At 40.6% G+C, this 20,477-nt stretch overlaps 1 protein-coding gene across 4 annotated transcripts in view; it reads left to right on the top strand.

Annotated features, from left to right (window-relative positions):
• Positions 1-3,964: 3,964 nt before the first annotated feature.
• The window catches only part of LOC121517481 (cyclin-dependent kinase 17-like), a 70,745-nt gene continuing 54,232 nt past the window's right edge, over positions 3,965-20,477 (top strand). The window contains exons 1-3 of one of the 4 annotated variants that reach the window (XM_041799285.1): positions 3,965-4,287; positions 15,794-15,954; positions 18,466-18,630. In XM_041799285.1, coding sequence (XP_041655219.1) covers positions 15,825-15,954; positions 18,466-18,630 — 295 coding nt within the window. In that variant the 5' untranslated portion in view covers positions 3,965-4,287; positions 15,794-15,824. The remainder of the gene's footprint in view (positions 4,288-15,793; positions 15,955-18,465; positions 18,631-20,477) is intronic. The other 3 variants (XM_041799286.1, XM_041799288.1, XM_041799289.1) reach the window with 3 other exon arrangements.

Raw genomic sequence — 20,477 nt, 5'->3', positions numbered from 1 at the left:
TACTGGGTTGAAATCAATCATCAATCAGTCTTTGTATGGTGCCAATTCATAACAACTAAATCTACTCAAGTTGAAATTAAAAGTAATTAATTCAAAGTTAACTCAAAGTACTGAGAAGTTACTTTTAATATCCAAGGACAAAATGAAGTGAAAATTATTTTTCATTTAAATATATAAGGTCCCTGCAGATCCTTAAAAAGTCTTGACAAGTCTGATTTTTTTTTCTTTTTTAACCAGTGGGAGATCTTAAATTTTGGAAGGCACTTTGAGTGCTACATGTCCTTATTCAGTCTTTGTTCTCTAGCCAACCTTGTATGGTTTTAATCATTTTCTCCTTCAGATTGACGTATAAATATTTTCCATAATTCAGGGAATTAAGTATTGAATGTTGTAGATTTCCTGGAGGAGGACCCCAGACACCTCTATGATTTTGATTAGGCTACACATTTATGGTGCTGAGCAGGTGTGCTGAGCTGATTCTCAACAGCTAACTATTAACTAGAACTACAGCTAACTACAGTACCTTTTGTCAGGGAAGACCTGTCACAATGGGTGGACTGCAGAATATTTAAGGAAACTTGAAGCTGGTTGACTGTTTCACAACATGATTGAGTTTAAATAAATAAAATATGCTATGATAAATATCAATACACTGCATATTGGTAGAATTGGGGCATTAAATATGCCAGAAATCATAACATTTATGTGTTTATGACCCAAGAAATTTATTCATTTTGACATTTCGTAAACAGTTCATAAAATAACCAAAAAAAAAAAACAAAACAAAACAAAAAAAAAAAAAACAAATCAGTTCTGGTCTGGTGTACTGAGAAATTTCTTCCCTCTCATTTTGACAGTTTACCATGCAAATAATGGTATTAATTTTCTCAGTTCAGGTCAAAAAAGGCTTTAATTTGATTTTTAAAAGTGTGTAGGAACCCTGATATCTAAAACCTTATTGAGATCAAGAATCTCATTTACAAGAGTCCCAGTCAAGGCAGCTAGCAGCACATTGAACAGGGTTACAGACATGAGACATAGCAGTTAAAAACTCAGACAAAGTGTCTCCAGGTTGCCTTTTAAATTGACAATACATGAAAAAATGCCCTCAATGCTGCCTTTCCAGTGGACAATGAGTGATAATGTGCCCTCAGTGTTGTCTTCCAGTGGGAGGATCTCCTTTCAGTGGACAAAATCACATATCTAAGAAAATGCAATAAGCTTTTCAGTATAGAATTTATTTTCATAGAAATCCTGTCCTGTCTATCTTTGGTAAATCAATGTAGCCTATTTGTGACCCAGTGCTCTACACTCTCATGCAGTAGGTGGAGGGCCCTCACCCTGGTTGCCTAGTCTCCCAACTAAATGATGCCAAATCTGGGGAAAAAAAAGAAGAAAAAGAAGAAGAAGAAGAAGAAGAAGAATTAATAACCTAAAACAAATTAAACCCAGCTGGTTAAGGCAAAATAATTCAAATGACTAAATAAACAAGGAAATAAAGTTACTTAAATAATGTAGTGCAACCAAACTAATAGCTAAAGCAAACTTGATGCAAAAGAGAAACAAATAACATAAAGTAACAAAAGGCTAATGCTAAAGAATCAAGATGGAGCAAAGGGAAAATAAAAAGGGGCCAAAAATCACCTGACAAAGGGGCAAAAGTAAGACACTAAAAGGAACACAAAAGAAATACACTAAAGGTACACTAAAGGAATAAACTAAAGGAATTCACTCAGGGAAAACACCAAAGAAACACACTAAAGGAGGGCAAAAACCGCAGCAGCCATATTCTGAAAATAAATGTCATTAAAAAGAATTTTATAATGCCTTTAAAAAGTCTATTCAATTTAGCCACCCTACTCACCATTACGTGTTGTGAAACAAATCTTCTAATGGGGAACCAAAACTGTTTGCCAGGGTCACAACAGAAGCAAAAGGCATGAAATTAGGGAAACTGAGTAATTCTAGGATTCAATGAAAAGACTCTGTTCTTACCTCTAAGACCAGCAGCCTCAAAACTGTATACCACATCTTAGCCTTTATTTGTGCCACTGCCTGTGCTGTTGTAGACCTAGGCTACTTTTACGTGAATATATCTTACAGACCCCCAAGTCTATTTTGTTTTTAAAGACGAGTTTGGCATCTTTATATTATTCTATGTGAGACAGCTACAGTGCTGACTGGACAGCACACCTGGCCTGTTCACCTGTACCTGTCAGTCAGCTATCAATGTCTGCCTGTCAGCACACTGCACTGATATATTTTAACAGGAATAATTTTTTTCTCTTGTTATCAGTCTTTTGTTGTTCATCAGAAGGACGGAAGGACTAACAGAGGATGAAGTAATATTAAATAAGAATACAGATATCCTACATTTCTTCCCTAAAAAGTCCCCCTCATTTTCATCTTTACAAATTGTATTTTCGCCTTGGGCGCCAAAATAGCTAGAGCCAGCCCTGGGTTGCAAAGCTGGGGCTAATCAAATTCCAAGTCTGCAGCTCTTTTCTGCAGATCAGCGTTGTAAATCAGTAAGGTTGGTTGTAACAGGAGACAACTGTGTCACTAACAACAACACAGATTAATGTAAGCCTACCATTACTTACTGGTTATGGTCGATGCCCAAAAATTTTGACTTTCAGTCCATGCAATGAAACTTAATGGGTGTTTCATTAGCCTGCTCTTGTCTCCTACATCTCCTCTGTCCACTCTCAGTTTGTTACAAACACATTCATTTAAATATGCTACTCCTTTATCTAAAACTCAGATAACCCGACAGGCATAATTAGCATTCTCTCATTGGTAAGCCACAAAGAATGTCATACAGTTGTTTTGCTTGCTAAAGTCCCTAAATCCCTGCTTAATCCCTTCATTTTTCTTTAACTGAATAAGTTTGAACTAAAAATAAAAAGTTATGCTCTAAGAATAGCAGAATCAGCTGTCAAAACCATCCATGCGTCATCATTGTGTAACTGTACAAAATTAACTTTACTGCACCTATAATTAGATGACAGAAGGCTTAGTCAAGAAATATGGTCCATGTTTTTGAAATTATTATATAAGGCAGATCAGTGGTGCCATATTTTTTCAAGCGCTTTCACTTAGAATAAAATGTAATGAATTATTCCTAAATGAGTCCTTAAGGCATCTTATATTCCACATAAATTTATATTGTTGCATGTTTCTTTCTGTTTTGTACTGTATTTCTAAACTAATGCTAAGAGACTGATTTAAAAGTGAGCTTATTTGCTCTGTGGATGAAAACATGCTGCTGTTTCTTCAATGGCCACATGGTGGCGATGACGACCAAGAACTAGACTTTCATTCATTAACTATGTTTGCTGTGTCATCTGTGATGTCTGACGTAATTATTTGAAATGTAGATGAAAAATAAAACTAAACTATAAATTCGCTTTTATTTAAAACACTAATATTGATAGTAATACCGTAAATGATTAGCGAAGCTGATCCAGGTGCTGCCATTTTTAAATAGCCAATCAAAGGGAGTTAGGCTTTTCAGTTGACATCTGGGCTGTTTAAAAGACTGCTACTGAATGTGATCCACTTGAGCCGATTTATTATGCTTTATATTCTCTTGCCATGTTCTTTTTATCAAAAATAAACCTCATAGTTTTCCTTAGAGATTTTCGCTCATGTTGCTGCCAGCTAAGCAGTGGTGGATGATAGTTGGATTTCCATAATTTTCAGTCGTTGCATTATTCACAAGGAATATCTCCGAGGTGCATATTTAGACAGGAAAGTCTTGGGTAATGAAGGCTAATTTCCCCGGTGACATTGCCCCGAAATGATTCATGCGACCCCCACCATTTCTCTTCTCGCAGAGAGAGAAAGGTAGAAGGGGGAGGAGGTTAGAAAGCCTGATACTAGCACACTTATAAACACATTTACAGCTATTCAACACAGGCACACATGCACTCACACACACCCCTTGCGGTGTTTTCCGGGATCACGCCACTGCTTCCACTTGGGATCCACACAGCAGCAGCGATATGGCTGATCACCGCCGGACGGGACGGGGCTGTTTATAAGCGAAAGTGTGGTGGGATAATGCGTTATTACGGGCAAACAATGTACTTACCCGGGGAATGGGACAGTGCGACATACAGTGTAACGCAGGGTTAAGTCCTACCTGAGGGGGAAAGAGGAAATCTGGTGTGTTTGAGGGCAAAGTAGTTGGAGGAACTTGTCGCAGTGGATTGAGCCCAGCGTGCCGCTTGGATTACCATACACAAGTGGAACAATAGTCTCCTGCAGCACAAACACTAGCAGGTCAGTGGCAGCGGTGTATTTGTTTGTGTTCAGCCGGTTTTTACTTTGTTTTGATCCTGTTGTGACAAAAATGTGGGAAAAATCACAGGCGACCATATCCACGGTTGTCCTATCACCTGACATTGCAGGTTGACTTATTTTCGGCGTGTTAAAACAAAGATATTTCAGGATTTTTCAATGTGCTGCGTTTATGAAACTGTTGTGAACTCCTCAGAATTCTCCGTGAAAACCTGAACTTCATTGAAAAGTGAAACCACTGCAGATTATACAGGAGATAATATGCATTTTAAAGGAACGATATGTTTGGCACGTTTTCTTAGTTTCCTGGTTGAAACATTCAGGAACCACAATTAAACAGTCGGGATACCACCAGAGATGGTCCCATGGAGGCTGTGTAACTTTTTCTGCCCTGCCTCACTCTCCTCCTCCCGGGTAGCTGCATCAGGAAAACACGGGGAGAAAATGACTGACCGAAAACGCAAAAGGCCTGGAAGGTAGAGGGATCCCTCTGCCAGCAAGGCCCGACGTAACCCGCCTCGTATTCAGTTCTGGGAGTCCCATGATGTTTGATCGTGCGGCTGACTGCTGCCCACTTCTGTGCGCTAGCTCTGCCTGCAGCCATGTCTAGTTACACGAGATCCCGTCAGGACCTTCACTTGTCCGCCAATCTGACAGTCCAGTCCTGCAGCGTAACCCCGTCTTAATACCTCGTGTGTGTCCAACGTTAGCGAGAAGTATGTATAACCCCAACACAGACTTAACGATGAATGAATGTGGAAAAAAGAAAGTAACATTTAATTTCTGCAGAAAGTATCTTTAAACGCTGAATTATTTATGTCCATCTCAGTGTAGGATGTCCAGATTGGAAATCATGAGCATCAGTCAGTACAATGCACCTAGAGTGAAACTGCACTAATAAAACAGACCATTAACAACCCTTTTCTTACCTTCTTACAACAAAATGTTAACCCCATTCAAGCCAAATTGAGAGATACAACAGTTTATTTTCTTTGACACTGGACTTAGGCTGCTTTTTTCTGTTTATAACATCCAGCATTTAATATTGCATAAATGTACTTTTGCACAGTAGACTCATATGAACAAATCAACAGAATGCCCACAGCTATATGTGACCTCTGGTTTGAATGTCACACAGATTACACTCTCCTGTAGTCTAATAGTGTCCTTTCTGACAAGAAAATTGTGTTAACTCAGGGATGTCCAAACTATGGCCTGGGGGCCAAATGAGGCCTGTGGCCCACTTTTAATTGGCCTGCAGCAAATTTTGAACGTGAAGCTTTTGCTCTACTGTGTTGTACTTCTTAATTTCAGCACAAGGAAGTGCTACCATGCTAATGCTAATGGGGGGGCTGTACTGTAATCGTTTCGATTATATTTAGGAAAAACCTCACTGCGGTCTGATTGGCACGTCTCATTTGATTGACAGATAGCTCGACAGCAGAGGCTACATTTCTGTCAACCAGAATGCTAGCTAGCTAGCTGACAGGAAGTCGTTCTTAGTGGACGGGCCGTTAGGTTGATCCAAAGTTCGGTTGGGGCCGCAATTTCAATATGGAAGCCACCGCGGATTGGCTTCAAGAGCTGTTTGAGTCTGCCTATTGTAAGCAGACGGCTGACGTCACACAGGTTTTGTCCAATTCTTTCTACAGTCTATGGTGCAGACATCCTGAAGCTGGAACAGACCAACTTTAGGGGGAGTCCAGTAGAGCAGTTTGTCTGCAATTATAGGCCTTTTTGTGTTCCAGGTGTGTAGCCAGTAGTATCCAGGGCCAACCAGGTGTCCGTGAAATCTGACTGGCCTCCCTGAAAAATCCTTAAATTGATTGACTATTTTCCTTGTCAGCCACTAACTAACCACTTGAGCACACTCAGTCACCAAGAATATCTTACTCTACATTAGACATTAATACCACAATGTCCTCAAGGTGTGGTATATGAAAGTTGCCCCACCATTCTTATATTTTTCAATATGTGGTCCTCAGTGGAAAAAGTTTGCGTTAACTCTACAGTGAGGGTCCTGACAACTTTAAAGTGCAATGATGGGATGCAGGTGGCCTAGTGGTTTAAGGTGCGCCCCGTGTACGTGGACCTCCCAGGTTTGAATCCGGCCTGAGGCCCTTTACCGCATGTCTAACCCCTGATCCTGTCTCTGTTTCCGACTCTATCCACTGTCCTTCTCTATCAAATAAAGGCCCAAAATCAATCTTTAAAAAAAGTGCAATGATAACAAGCATAATGCTTTTTAAGGATAGTTTTAATGTTTTTTAGGCATCCCCTTCCAGTCGAATCATATCACTGAAGCATGATCACATTTTGATCAAAGAAATGCTGGGATATAAAATTCACTAATAATCACAGACAGTAATAACCCTGTTGTTGCTGTTTTATTGGGTATCGTTTTTTAATACTAGTGGGGAAATTGATACTTTTTAAATGGTGCGGTTAGGGATGTAAGGAACCCATGATTCAGTTCAAATCCTGATTTAGGGTCCACAATAAAATTCCAGTTCCGCTAACAATGACAACAACTCCTTGATTTGTCCTGTCAAGCTACCAATCTATAATAGTAGACTACAGAACAATAACATTATTTTCTCCTGTGTGTTTAAATAAGAAGACAAGTTTGTGAAACAAAGTTTGCTATTTCACACTCACTTAACCGTGTTCGTCAGTGGTCCAGCCGTCCATTATTAAAATACTATCTGCATCTCTGGGTGTTTGACTTAAAAGAGAATGGCACGTCTGCTACCACAAAGTTTTTTCAGTGGAAGCTTATCATTGGAGCTTTTCCACTATGGCTTTTGGCTGCGCTGAGCCAAACCAAGTCGTGCTGATTTGCATTTCCATCACCAGTTTGGCCGTGTCGAATCGCTCAAATGGCCCTGCTCATGAGCAGAGCAAAAGCAGGCCAGCCCCACTTTCAAGTGCGCCACGCTGACGGCGAAGCACTTCGCGGGGTCCAATTTGCTGGGGGGATTTACCCCCTCTTTTCCCGATCTCTGGAAAGTTTGTGTGCCATAAAACCTGCAACACACTTCCATCAGCTCTTGTAGACAGTATGCTTATCTTTATTACATTTATGCCATGCCATTATCGTCCTTATCATTAGATGGGTAATGCAATAAGGCCAATTTGCATGAAAAAGGGTGCTCATATGAGCTCAGCGCGCTTGTGCATGTGGTGATAGGCAAACAATAATTGGAGCATTGAAACCATACCTTTTGACGTATGTACAAAGTTTTAATGCACATACTTTTTTGTGGAGGTCGAACAAAGCATCACATGGCCCACCTGATGCGTGGAGACAGTCCCATACATACATGTTTATGCAGCACAGGCGACTACAGCTGACAAAACAGAAAGTAAACCATTATTTCTCAGAGAATGATTTTAACAGCAATGTGTGACACATTTTCCTGTATTATCTTGTTTAGTATGAGCACAGAGAAGGGCTTTAAAGATAGCTTACTTTGATAAGGGATCATGGAGTAGGTGTATCATCTCATCCAGTGGCGTTTCCTTGTGGGCGTGTTTCAACAAAGTCCAGCTAATTTCCTGCTCTGTCATTTACAGTTTTTTTAATGGCACCAGTTTTGAACCAGTATATCCAAGATGTCATCTGAGAGGTGTTAAGGACAACAGGAGCAACGGTGTGGCTTGCAAATCAACACAGACAGATAGACCGCCAAGTGCAGTAGTAAGATTCTCACTGAAAACCTGAATTCAGCCAATCTTAGTTCTTCTGTGGTTTTCTGTGGTCAAACATGATGCATTGTGGGAGTGTTACACCAAAAGAAGTGATGACAAAAACACTGGTATTGTCATCCTCCCTGATTTTTATAATCAGTGCATCTCTAGTATAGTAAAGGTCTATAATTTTCAGGGATACATTTGTAAATGGATTCAGCCATCAACTTCAATGAATCCAATTACACAGTTATAAACTTTGTGTTATTGTTTTCGGCCATATTCCCCCCAATATCTAAGACATTTATCTCCTTCCTCATGTGGTTGAATAGTTGCATTTCCCTCCTGTTTCTTTATTTGACACGACTTTGTTCTCTGTCTTTGGAACTTTCTATAAAGTGATGGAGCAGATGCAGAGGGAGAAAAGGAAGCCATGGGGTTAAAAGAACGGACTGCTTATTTAGGTTATCTGTTGGTTTGTGTGTGTGTGTTTGTATATCTGTGTGGATGTGTGTAGGTTTTCTGTAGTTGGGCAGATTTGTGCATTACTCATGCATCCTCAGGCCGCTGCGCCAATCCGTATTCGAAGTGCCACTGAGTGCCAATTCCACTCTGCCACATTGTATGTGAGTGCATGCATGCGTATGATTCCTGTGTGGCTGAACTACAGAAGAATGCCTGTTGGTTTTTCATGAAATAAAGGCAGGAGACAGCAGCAGTTGTAATCTCCCTTTATGCTGTGATAAAAGTAATATTTTCCTATGTTTGTGTCAAACCTGCAGGCTAACAACAGCGTGTTTATGAAGACTCAGGCCCGGTAGTCCATTCATTTTTTGCAGAGGCTGAGAATCCCAGATCAGGCCTGGCAAGGTCCACATGCTGCAGCAGAGTGTGGCATCCCAAACACTGGAGGGCTGAAAGTTTTCATAACTGATATGTGTGTCTGAGAGTGTGTGCATTTGTGAGGGGGAAGTGTAGAAAGAGGAGATGGAGATGTGAATTGAGGATTTTCAGCTTTTTGCTTCTCTGTGTCTCCAGTGTGGGCCTGTAACCTAGCAACCCAAATGGTGTGTGTCTTGGATAAATCAAAACAGAAACACCTCAATTCCATCAAATCGCACGTGCATGCATGTGAAAACATGCACACAGGATCCTGACAGATACTACAGAGAAGGTTTTTCAATCATTTACCCTACAAGCCTTTGCTCATATGTGTTTGTTTTAATGCACAGCTTGGGGTATGCCGCACAGACACAACTAAAACTGTAGTTTTCCAGTGTGTTTGTATGAGTAAGAGCAGCCCCCATTAACTGGCAGGTGTCCCTCTGTTAGTGGGAGTTGTGTATCAGAGTTGCTGGGTGTGCAGTGAGTTTATCACCATGCTGCAAGCAGGAGCCACATGTCGTGTCCCACTCACTCCTGTGCCTCTGCCAAGCTCTTCACACTGTTGCATCCATCTGCATCACACAACAGTCAGCATCTAGCGTTCATAAGACTTCACTCTTCTTAAACTTGTTTTCTCCTATTACTGATACATTTAATCACTAAAGCATGCCTGACATGTCAACTATGTTTTGAAATCCACTTAAAAGGGGGTCAAGGGACTCAGAGTGGGAGGTCATTCTTGAGTCACAATGTCTTAAAAAATATGTTTAGGGTAGGGATTGTCTTCAAACTTCAAATGAAAGTCCACCCTGACTCAAGTAAGACTTTATTAGATTTTGGAGGACACAGGACAAGGTCATATGGCCCCATTTTTGTTTCTTGCTCAACCCGATATCTCAATGACGTTTAAGGTATTTTCTTCACACATTTAGCCTGCTATGACTAAAGGATGAACTGAGTTATTTTTGGGATGGGGGTGAGTGCTAGTCCCTGTCAAGGCACCTCACCCTAGCTCTGCTTCCCCCACGCTCTTAATAAGCCTGGGTCTGTTGGTGTAATTCTGAGTTGTGCTAGGCTAGGTTAGAAAGAAGCAGGAGGTAGAGTGTCTTGTTGTAGTTGGAATCATGGTATGGTAGGTAGAAGGGGAAGGTAGAGTGTTAACCTAATTAGGCAGGGGTGAATGATAGCCCCAGTCAGGGCACCTCATCCCAGCTCTGCTTCCCCCACCCTCCTACTAAGCCTTAGACTGTTGAAGGGGTAATTATGAGTTGTTCTAGGGTAGGTAGAAGGGGGATATAGAGTGTCAGACAAGTCTGTTATGGGTGTTACCCCCCGTCAGGGCACCTCACCCTGGCTCTGCTTCCCTCACCCTATTACTAAGACTGGGTCTGCTGGAGGTGTAATTTTAAGTCGTGTAAGGGCAGGTAGAAGGGGGATATAGAGTGTCAACCTAGTCTGGCAGGGGTGAGTGATAGCTCCAGGCAGGGCACCTCACCCTGGTTCTCCTCCCCTACCCTCCTACAAAGCCTTGGTCTGTTGAAGGTGGCAATGCTGTTTTGCAATGAGGTAGGCTACATAAGAAAGAAAATATCTCTTTGATGGCATTGTGGACAGTGAGAGCTAGCAGGGAGCGGGGTGGCTGTGGGATGCTTGAGAACACTGGAGGAGGAGACTAATTGGACAAAGGGGGTTTCCCACTTGACACCCCTGGTGAAGTGTTGGCTTCTTGCTGCCAATCTGTTGACACAGTTGACTTGAGGATGCGAATAGTAAGGGTTAAGGGACTTCTTCAAAAATCAATGTCACTGGGTCTCATGTTCAGTCCAGGGCTCACATCAAAGATGTCGATAACTGAACCCTATTTTATTGAGTTAGTCAGTTTATAGAGCATATCATTTGGCAGCTGAATATTAAACTCCAGATATGGGTCCATCTATCACATGGAAATCTGCAAAGACATACATATGTGGGGAGAGAAATGATGCAATGAATAGAGCTTGTTATAGAGAAAACGATACACAGTGTAGAGTTTCAATCCAAGTTGTGGTGCGTTCTGCTTTCTATCAGCTTACGACCAGGAAGGCAGAGACAGAATTTTTAAGCTAAAGACAGGTTGTTTGAATCAAGTATCAAACCAATTAAGGGCACACCTTGCTTGTGATAAAAACTGAGCCCTCTCTCACAGACAGAAACGAGTCTAAACAGCTCAAATCAGCAGGTATAAATGATAAAATAGGGCCTTTTTTAAGCCCTCTATAGTTAAGAATGTACATCTTCTGATGGCAATAGAGCAAAATATCTAACAAAATTATGAATCTGATCTGATGAGCAAAAAGCAGCACTCTCAGAAGACATGTACCCTGAGGAAATTCTTTTCAAAAAGTTAGTAAAATAAAATAGTCGTCTTTAACATCTCTCACCCATCTTATAGTATTGAAACATAGCCAATCAATTGTTCAATTTAGACAGTGTTTTCCTTGCCATTTTCTGCATGAAAACCAAGAAATTACTGAATATTTAGATTATAAGACTTCCATTTTTTGCCGTGGTACTGAAGTAGGTATAATAGTGTTAGATTTTTTTTTTACTAGCATTTTACAAAGTTAAAAGTTTTGGTTGTGTAGACCCTAGTGGTACCCTACATCGCTTCTTCATATGGGCTGCTGATGAGAGTCCAACTACAACACTGTATATGCTAATCCAACAGAGATAAGATGAGACTGTGAAATGAGTCATAATTGTGTGTTTGTATATATATTTATGGGCATGACTGATTGCAAGCACAAGTGTGTGGCATTGATAACACTGAGAAATAAGCAGTGCATTATATTATGAACTGTTCCCTCATAATGTGTCACGTATTCTTGAAATTTGTGGATGACCGTTTCGATGTTGCACAAGGAGAACACCGTCTCCTAGTCTTTTCTGATGATGTCTGGGAAAACATGCAAATGATGGGGGAGGGAGATTCGTTCCATACTGATAATCCATGGGTGATGGATGTTATGAAATGAATGCGAGTCGCTCTCCTGTCACCCTTTTGTCCCATTTTTTAACCTTATTTTTCACACAGGAGAAATGCCTTCAGCTGAGGTGCAAATTGCATGAAACTGCGCTCACGCAAATCAGCAGAGGCAATGCTGTTAGCGATTGATACTCGCCTAAGCACATCTTCTGGTGGAAAAAAAAAAAGCTGGTCTTCCTGAGTAAGGATCGCTGGGTTTGAACTCCCTCAGAGCAAAGGCTGTCTCTAACAGGCCTGAAAGACGGAGAGCCTGAAAGGATGAATGGCTTTTGTTAAAGCCTCCAAGGTTGGACACAAAGAGAAAGGCAGTGGGTGCCTGTGTGTGCTTGTGCATGTCAGCTCTCGAGCTATGTGTTTGATAAAAGTAGCAGGAAGTGGAAGGGGGACAGAAATACTCTGCCATCGCTCCATCTACCTCCAGGCCAGTAAAGCAGAGCATAAAAGCAACACAAAGTGACTGCAACACAGATACATCCAAGTGAAGGCACATATTGTAGACACACATAAAACAGACGCTAAATGTCTGCTGGAGGCTCTCTGAACAATATGTAACTTTGAAAGCTCATTGACATTACCAGATACAGGCAATATTCAACACAGAAGTGGCTCATTAGTGAATGTGAAGAGCACTCTGCTGGAAAAACAAGTGTTTTTCTCCATTTGTTACATGTGAAGCTTAACCTTCACTGTTACCAATGATAGAATATTCTGTATTTTTAAACAGGTTTTTTTCATAAGAATGAGTTTTCTTGTGCCATAAGAGTGCAGTGGGTGGTGCTGGTAGCCTTACTACCCAACACTGCATGTTCAGAGCTGTTGTCCTCAAATCTGGACTGTAGCTCCTTTCCTATGTGTCATTCCCCATTCTCTCTCTACTCATTTTCCGACTCTGTCTGAATCAAGGCATAAACATCCAACAGTAAATCTTATAAAAATGTGTAGGCCTCTACTTGATGAATATCTGTGTCAGAAGTGGCTAATTGATGTGCCCTGGCAATCAGTTAGCCATTTGATGACCCTCACAACTCGCCCAGGAGAACTGCCCCCATCTGAAACCTCTGGAGAGCTGCACTGTCAGCCATTTCCATATTTTTTTGTACTTTTTTTTTGTTTGTTGCCCCCTTTCTCTCTCTTTCTGTTTGTCTCTGTGGGTCTGCTCTCTCATTCTGTGTGGTTTATTCTGCAGTGTTTGCTCTTGGGATACATGACAATGTGAACACACACTGCATGAGCAAACACAATCATCGAGAGACCAAAGAACTGTAGTAAATACAGCATGGCTGCACTTCAGGAGTTTCAATGTGCAGTGAAGATTAACAGGGCAGTGGTTCCTGATGTATCTTGTTTAGTGATGAAATTCGACCATATTTAAATTTTGCCCACTTTCCTCTGACACCACTTTTATGATTGGAAGCTTAGTGGTATGAAAATGATACAGCTGTTTTCCAGTTTGTAAGTTGACTTACACAGGAAACATGACACCTCATAATCATTTAAGCCTTCTTGTATTTATCAACCACTGATAAGACAAAGAAAATCAAAATCTGCTGGGGCATCGGGCCCTATTTCATGTTAAAACATCTATTTGAACTGTTAGCTAAAGCTAGGCATCAACTATTGAACTACTTAACACTGACATTACCATTTCTAAACTTTTGTTTGACTTGGAAGTATTGGTGATAACAGACCTAGCTTCTTAGCCATAATATGAGATGGAAAGAGGCTGAACAGTAACATCTGACTTTACTTAAGCTTGGAAATGGCTGAATGTCAGCATCAGCTTGTATTTGATTTATTTACAGCCAGACATTGTCATCTAATGTAGCTTAATGCTAACATTCCCATTTGATATGTGTTATTTCATTTTTTACTAGCTGCCTATTGGACAGCTTCCTATCTGTAATATAAGATGTAAATTGTCTAAATGGTGATGTAACCCTTTTACTCGATGCTACTGAAAGACTGTGAATGCACGCTGAATGCTAAAATACCTTTTTTTTTTCTTTCTTTTTTTTTTTTTTGGAGAATTATTTTTGGGCTTTTCGTTCCTTCATTCCATGGAGTACATAGTAACGGAAACGGTAGAGACATGTGGTAAAGGGCCACAGGTCAGATTTGAACCCGGGCCGCCCACGTACATGGGTAGCACCTTAGTGCGCCCCCTAAAATTCCTTTTTAAAGTTTCTTATGCTATGGTAGGAAATGTACTTGTTAAGCTGACACACCAGATAGACTGTTTCATATATCTCACATTCACCTGAGAAGTGTTTGGGAGGGGCAGGACTTTTTGAAAAAACTCTTGGAAGGTGACTGGACGAACATTCTGTTCATCACATTTGTTAAGGGCCAGTCAGAGCAACAAGACAAAATAAGGTAGAAGGCATGCACAACACTCGTCAGAACTAGGGCTGAACGATTTTTGAAAATAATCTAATTGTGATTTTTTTCCTCCAATATTGCAATTGCGATTTGATATGCTATTATTCCTTAACTTTCTTTAATTCCTAAACATGGGCTGAACAATTCTTTTAAAGTGTCTAATTCTGATGATTTTGACTTGTATTGAAAATAAGATATGAATTATTGCATTGAAGGGGTTTTGTCATTCTTATATTTGATAAGAAAAATGTACAAAAATGAAGAAAGAAGGATTTTTGTAGACTATTCTAAAAAAACGGCACAGAATTATTGCATATTTCCTGCATAACATCTCTGCTGCAAAGAAGGAGTTTAAAACTGGTGTTCTGACCAAATTTCAGGTCAAAGAAAAATTGCACCTCTTGCAATTTGAAAAATTGCAGCAGGCCATATTGCGATTTAATCTTATTTTCAATTAATTGCCCAGCCCTTGTCAGAACCAAGAGTTACAAGAGGGCCAGTAACTCTCCATAGTTACTAAACATTGGTGCTTGATGGTGGATAAAACTCATACCGAGGCCAGTAGGGAAATGTATCTTCTCAGCCAAGAAAGCTTTCATTGTGGCTCGCTGCTCTTGTTTTAACAAAGAAATGTGGTCCAGTTTTGATTAAAGTGCTGCTACTATACTATAGGTACATCTGAGCTAAACGCTACACTGGTTGCAGCCATTGAATATCCTGGCTTACAGTATAACCAAACCCAGCATATAACTTATACAAATTCATGCCAAAGCGGGTCGAGAGAAGAGCAAAAAGAAATGTGGTCCAGGTCAGGTCAAACTGATGTTTTTCCATAGCTACATCGGAGCTAAACTTTACCCCGGGGCAGCCGTTGTTATCAACTTCCAATAAAACCAAACCCTGCTCTTAGCTGCTACCTTATTATCCTCAAATCCTCAATGTATGCTGGCTTAAAGGAACATATTCAATAGCTATTTGGCAATTTGTCAGGAAGGTTCTGAATGTCAGCTCAACAGGTAATGCAAAATTAGCTTAATTCTAACATTACATTTTGAAAGTGTTTATAGCCAATGAAAAAGGTAACAGACTTAGCATAAACAAATCACTTAAAACCTAGCAAACAGGAAGATTGTGAATAAAACTAAGTCATACTGCTGGAAGTTCTCAATGTTACCGTAAACTATTGTCTTATACAGTAGCTAATGGGTTGGGAAATTACAAGTTTTGTTTTTAGTAGTATCATAGCCCAGTGTCCCTCATGGTTTTCACTATTCGCATGTTACCAAATGCTTTCAAATTAAGTGTAAAGATAAAATTCACAAAATTGAACTTTAAATAGAAAGACCCAGCACTTTGATATAACGACACTTAAGCCTCCTACTGTGAGCATGACGTCAGAGGAAAATGGTACCCTTGTGAAATGCTAAATGGCCATGATTATGATGACTGGGATGCACTTGCTGCTGACAGTGATTATAATGATGTGGTGATTTGTGTCTCCCCCTTTAGGCCCGTGGGCCCCGGTGGTGCTGTTGAGAAGATGGACAGGATGAAGATAATCAAGCGGAGGCTGTCTATGTCTCTACGTAGCGCTCGGCCGGTTGACGACTCGCTGTCAGAACTGGCAGAACAGATGGCCTTGGATGAGCCATCCGCTGCCAGGGACAATGGTGAGACGTGTGAACAAATGCACCCACACACAGGTACTCCTAAGTGTCTTAGCACGTAGCACTACGTGGACTCATAGACTGCATGAGAGGACCTATTTAGATTGTTAGAGATGACGAACTTGCAAATATTTTACACTTTATGTACTGTACCATATCTACATACTGCATGTAAATACAGTGTCTCAGTTTAGAAAGAGAAAGCTTTTAAAAAGACACAAATTGCTGTGTATTAACACAGTCATGAGAAGTGATCATGGCCTCTCCATAACCCTTCTTGGAGTCACACAGTGATGAGTTTGACTCTAACATCTGTTATAGCTGGTGTCTAACCATGCAGGAGCAGGCCTATAACGTTACTGAGGAGCAGTTTTCATAGCAGCTCATGACCTTATGCATTAATTTAGAGTTTTCTCAGAATACAAAGAAGCACTGACTGATGTGGCGCTGTGCAAATAATATTGTAAGTAGGCAGGGGGATTTACAATAGAGGTCATAACTGATCATTCCAGAAGATACAGAAATGTTATGCAAAATAATAGCAGCATGTATTGCACTGTCCTCCTTTATGTCTCCCATCTACACTGAACTGCTTCATGGCATAACACACATTTGTGCAAGCATCTCAGACTTGTTTCAGTATCACCTAAGTTTTACAACCCACTGGAGCCACCTTGTTAACCTTGTCATCTGCTTCATTGCCATCACTTCTCTGTTCACTAGGTCCTCAACAAGACTTAAAGGAAATGTAAAGTCATTTCTGCATTCACTTCAGTGAAAGGAAAGTGCAAAAAGCAATGTCATTCTTAGAAACTCTGACTGCCATCTGCTGGGCGTCTTCCAGGATTACATTTTCTTTAGTGGAGAAAAATACAGACCTCACCTGGTTCAAATGCAATGTTTGTGTATACTCTCCTGGCCTGAATGTGTGTTTGTGTCTCTTTCCGGATTAAAACAAAATTAGACCAGAAAATAGAGAGGGGGAGGGTGCTTTGTCATCATCAGACACTTGTTTTTCACAACAAGACAGTGGAAAGACAAAAATAAAGTAGAAACGCTAGAAATGTGTCAGCATTCAAATAAAGCTGTTCTGTGTTGTTGGAAAAATGCTTTGGTTTGGATACAAGGAGTGATAACATTGATACGAAAACATACATGAAATTAATTTCATATGGGTCATCTTTTCCCCCTTCACTATATTTTAAAAAATGTCTCTTTAGTTTTTAATAGCAAAAGCTATGTCGGTTCATTTTATAGTGAATGCACAGAGGTGGAAGAAAGAGAGGGATGGGGATGGAGGAAGTGATGTAGAGGATGAGGAGAGGGGCATTAAACTTTAACCACTGCTCTACATCTTGTTCTGAGCATCTCTTCAGTTCTCCTCTCTTGCTGAAACGCCCTCCGGACCTTGACGTTCTTATACACCATTTTGTCAGTATGAACAAATGAGCTATAAGAAAAATAGTCTCCCCATTTTTCAAGGTGCTAATTTGAAGCAATTTAGAGCTGAGCATAGACCAGCAGTCCTGTTTTGTCTTTTGGCTTATAATACTGTGTTTGACCCTAATAATTGGGTCAAACACATTGATCATGGTTGAATTTAAAGTGTAATAAGGAAAAAAAAGGAAGATTATTTGAAAGAGAAGGGTTATGGCATGTAGGCATCCCCCACACTGCAGAAAGGATTCTGTAATACTACTGATTGTGAAAAAAAGGTGATGATGCCTGCTGACAGGATGTTCATGGCAGGTGAGAGGTCGGATAGGGGATCAACTTGCTTTATCTAGCAGCTAAAATTTTAACTTCTGGATTCTTTAGGAGAAAGTCCTTTTTAATTTAATATTAACTTGGGGCCTTTATGCCTTAATGAAAGAACAGCTAAAAAGAGAAAGTATGGGGAAAAGAAAGTGGGACAGGCATGCATCAAAGTAGTCAGACCTGCACCCAGTGCACTGAGGACTATAGCCTTTGTATGAGGGCCTCCTCCAACTGAGCCATCCTTGTGCCAACCATATTTCAGTCCGTGTTCCTGCTTGTATTTGTCATGCACATCTCTCTTTTTGTAATTTTCTGAGAAATATTCAGTCTCTGTCTCTCTCACCAAACACGTTTTCCACCTTGCCTGCCTCATATTTCACAAATAACCTTCCTGTTTCTAATACTTTGAGCCACAACTGTTCCTCTACTAACACAAGTCCAGCAGCAGTACAAAATCCTACCTTTTTAACTTCTGCTACTTCTTATTGAACTGTATGTGTTCTGCTACCTCTCCTTGTGACCTTTTGCCGTCTTTCTCCTTCCCCCCTCTTTCTCTTCAACAAATTCTTCCTATTTCTATTCTTCAACCCTTCATCTTCTTCCTCCTTCTTCCTTTCCTGTTGTCCCTCTATTTCCTCCCATCTGTGTCAACCTGTTTTCTCATCACTCCCTTCTGGCCTTCTCTTGCACGCTTTTCTCTCCCCCCCTTCCCTCTCTTGCCTCCCCCTTGCTCTCCTCCTGCATTGTGCGTCTCAGAGCCGATGGTGGTGTGCTCCCTGCACCCTCCCGCCTCACACAGCGCTCCCTCCTTCCTGCGTCAATATGCTGGTCATCTTGGCCGCACCGCCCTACGCAGAGAGCCGGGTGGGGGGCTGGAAAGAGACAGAGCATACCTGAGCCTGCACAGGACTGGATCTCTGGGTACAAACACACACAAACATGACATAGTGAAGTATTCACTCAACCACACGTACCGTTAACTGAGTGCTTGATTGGTGAGAATGCCAAAGTACTGTAAAACCATTTTGAGGAAATGTCCATTTTTCTGAAAGTAATTATCTAAATTAATCCTTCCAAGGAGATATTTAAAATCAGGTTATAAAACAGCCTTAAAACTAGAACACAGCCTGAGGGTTGAATGCCTCTATACAATATACAATTGACAGTAAAAGTAAAGTGGTAGGTCAAGAACAAGGGCTAAGGGGGTTTCTGTGCTAGTGTGACTAAAGGAAATCTAATCTCTTCAGTGGTGTTGGTGATTTAAGAATTAACTCTACAGTGCAGAGGAAGTTACATGTATGAAGATGAAATTGATGCATATAAATCTAAAATCTAATCAGTTCACTCTTGAGTCCAATTGCTGGTCATTCTTGAAATATTGTGCCTGCAAGATTTGAGGTCAAAGTGACCTTGACCTTAGACCTCCAAAATTTAGTCAGTTTATCCTTGAGTCACAGTGGACATTTGTGCCAAGTTTGAAGAATATCCTTTAATCCCAGATGAGCCCGCATTTATTAGGCCTGACCCTTAGGTAGTCCAATTTTGCGAAGCAGACTCCATGTCTGCCATCATGCAAATCCATCTTGCAAAGCTCCAATCTATAACATTTGTGCCAGGTCTGACGGATCTGACCAATCAGTGTTGTTTGAGGAGAACAAGATGGAGGCTGTATGCTGGTTTTAGTTGTATTGGAAGCTGATAGCAATGGCTGTCAGTGGTGAAGCAGTTTGCTACTGGACCACATTTCTTTGTGAAATAAAGAGCAAAGAGCAACACTGGAAGCTTCTCGTTGTGGAGATGTTTCCACTCTTCTTCTGACCTGTTTAGGCATGAGTTTGCGATCATTTTGGATGGATTGTAACATAAACTGGTGTATATGATTGCTACTACAGCCTCAGTAATGAGCTTAGATATATCACTGAAAGCCTTTCCTTGCAGAGAAGATGCTATTTTACATCTCCCGACCGGCTTTGCCTACGTTTTAGCCACAAACAAACTCTGCCATTCATAAACTATGGCAGCGCTAACGTGAGGAGCTCAGGTTAGTACCAGAGCTGCACATGTCTACTAGCTCATTTTGTCTTGTTGCTCTGATTAGCTTGTAATGAATTTTACAGACATACTTTCGTCCAGTCATCCTCAGAGAATTTGTGAATAGATGTGCCCTTCTCAAACGCTTTGTATAGAAGATTTTCCAGAGAAATGTGAAATATATCTTATGTAATGAATACATGGAACACTTATCTTGCATGTCAGGTTAAAGATGGCCCAATGGGGCAAACAACTAACCACAATATGACTTAATATGACTGTAGTGTAGCTTACCCTGTGATGTTTTCTAGCTGATGTTTTAGCTCTGACCTGACCTGATTATTTTACTGCTCCTAGCATCATAAATATCAAACACATTTGATAGTTATGATTCTAGGTCATAATGCCTCAGATGGAACACCCACAATAACCAATGAGTGTGAGCCAATCGAGTAGTGTTGTTACATATGTAGGGGGATGTTTTCACCGCTCACAAACATACAACTTTACCTTAATTCCAGCCTGGATTTCATTCATCCTTTCCCTTGTTTTATAATTTTTGCTGCATCTGTAACACATGCCAGGACAGCCTGTGGTGAAGGGACAGCAAGCTAGATATTAATAGTCGTCCATGTTTATTCTTATTAAGTCACATTTGATCACATGAGATTCTGTGAAATCTTCACTGTGAGGTCGTTGGCAGGTCGGCAGGTCTGTGGATTATAAGATGAAAAATC

Source organism: Cheilinus undulatus, linkage group 11 (genome assembly GCF_018320785.1).
Source record: "Cheilinus undulatus linkage group 11, ASM1832078v1, whole genome shotgun sequence".
Taxonomy (NCBI): Eukaryota; Metazoa; Chordata; class Actinopteri; order Labriformes; family Labridae; genus Cheilinus; species Cheilinus undulatus.
Note: the sequence above shows the minus strand (reverse complement) of the source record. Positions and strands in the feature narration are given on the sequence as shown.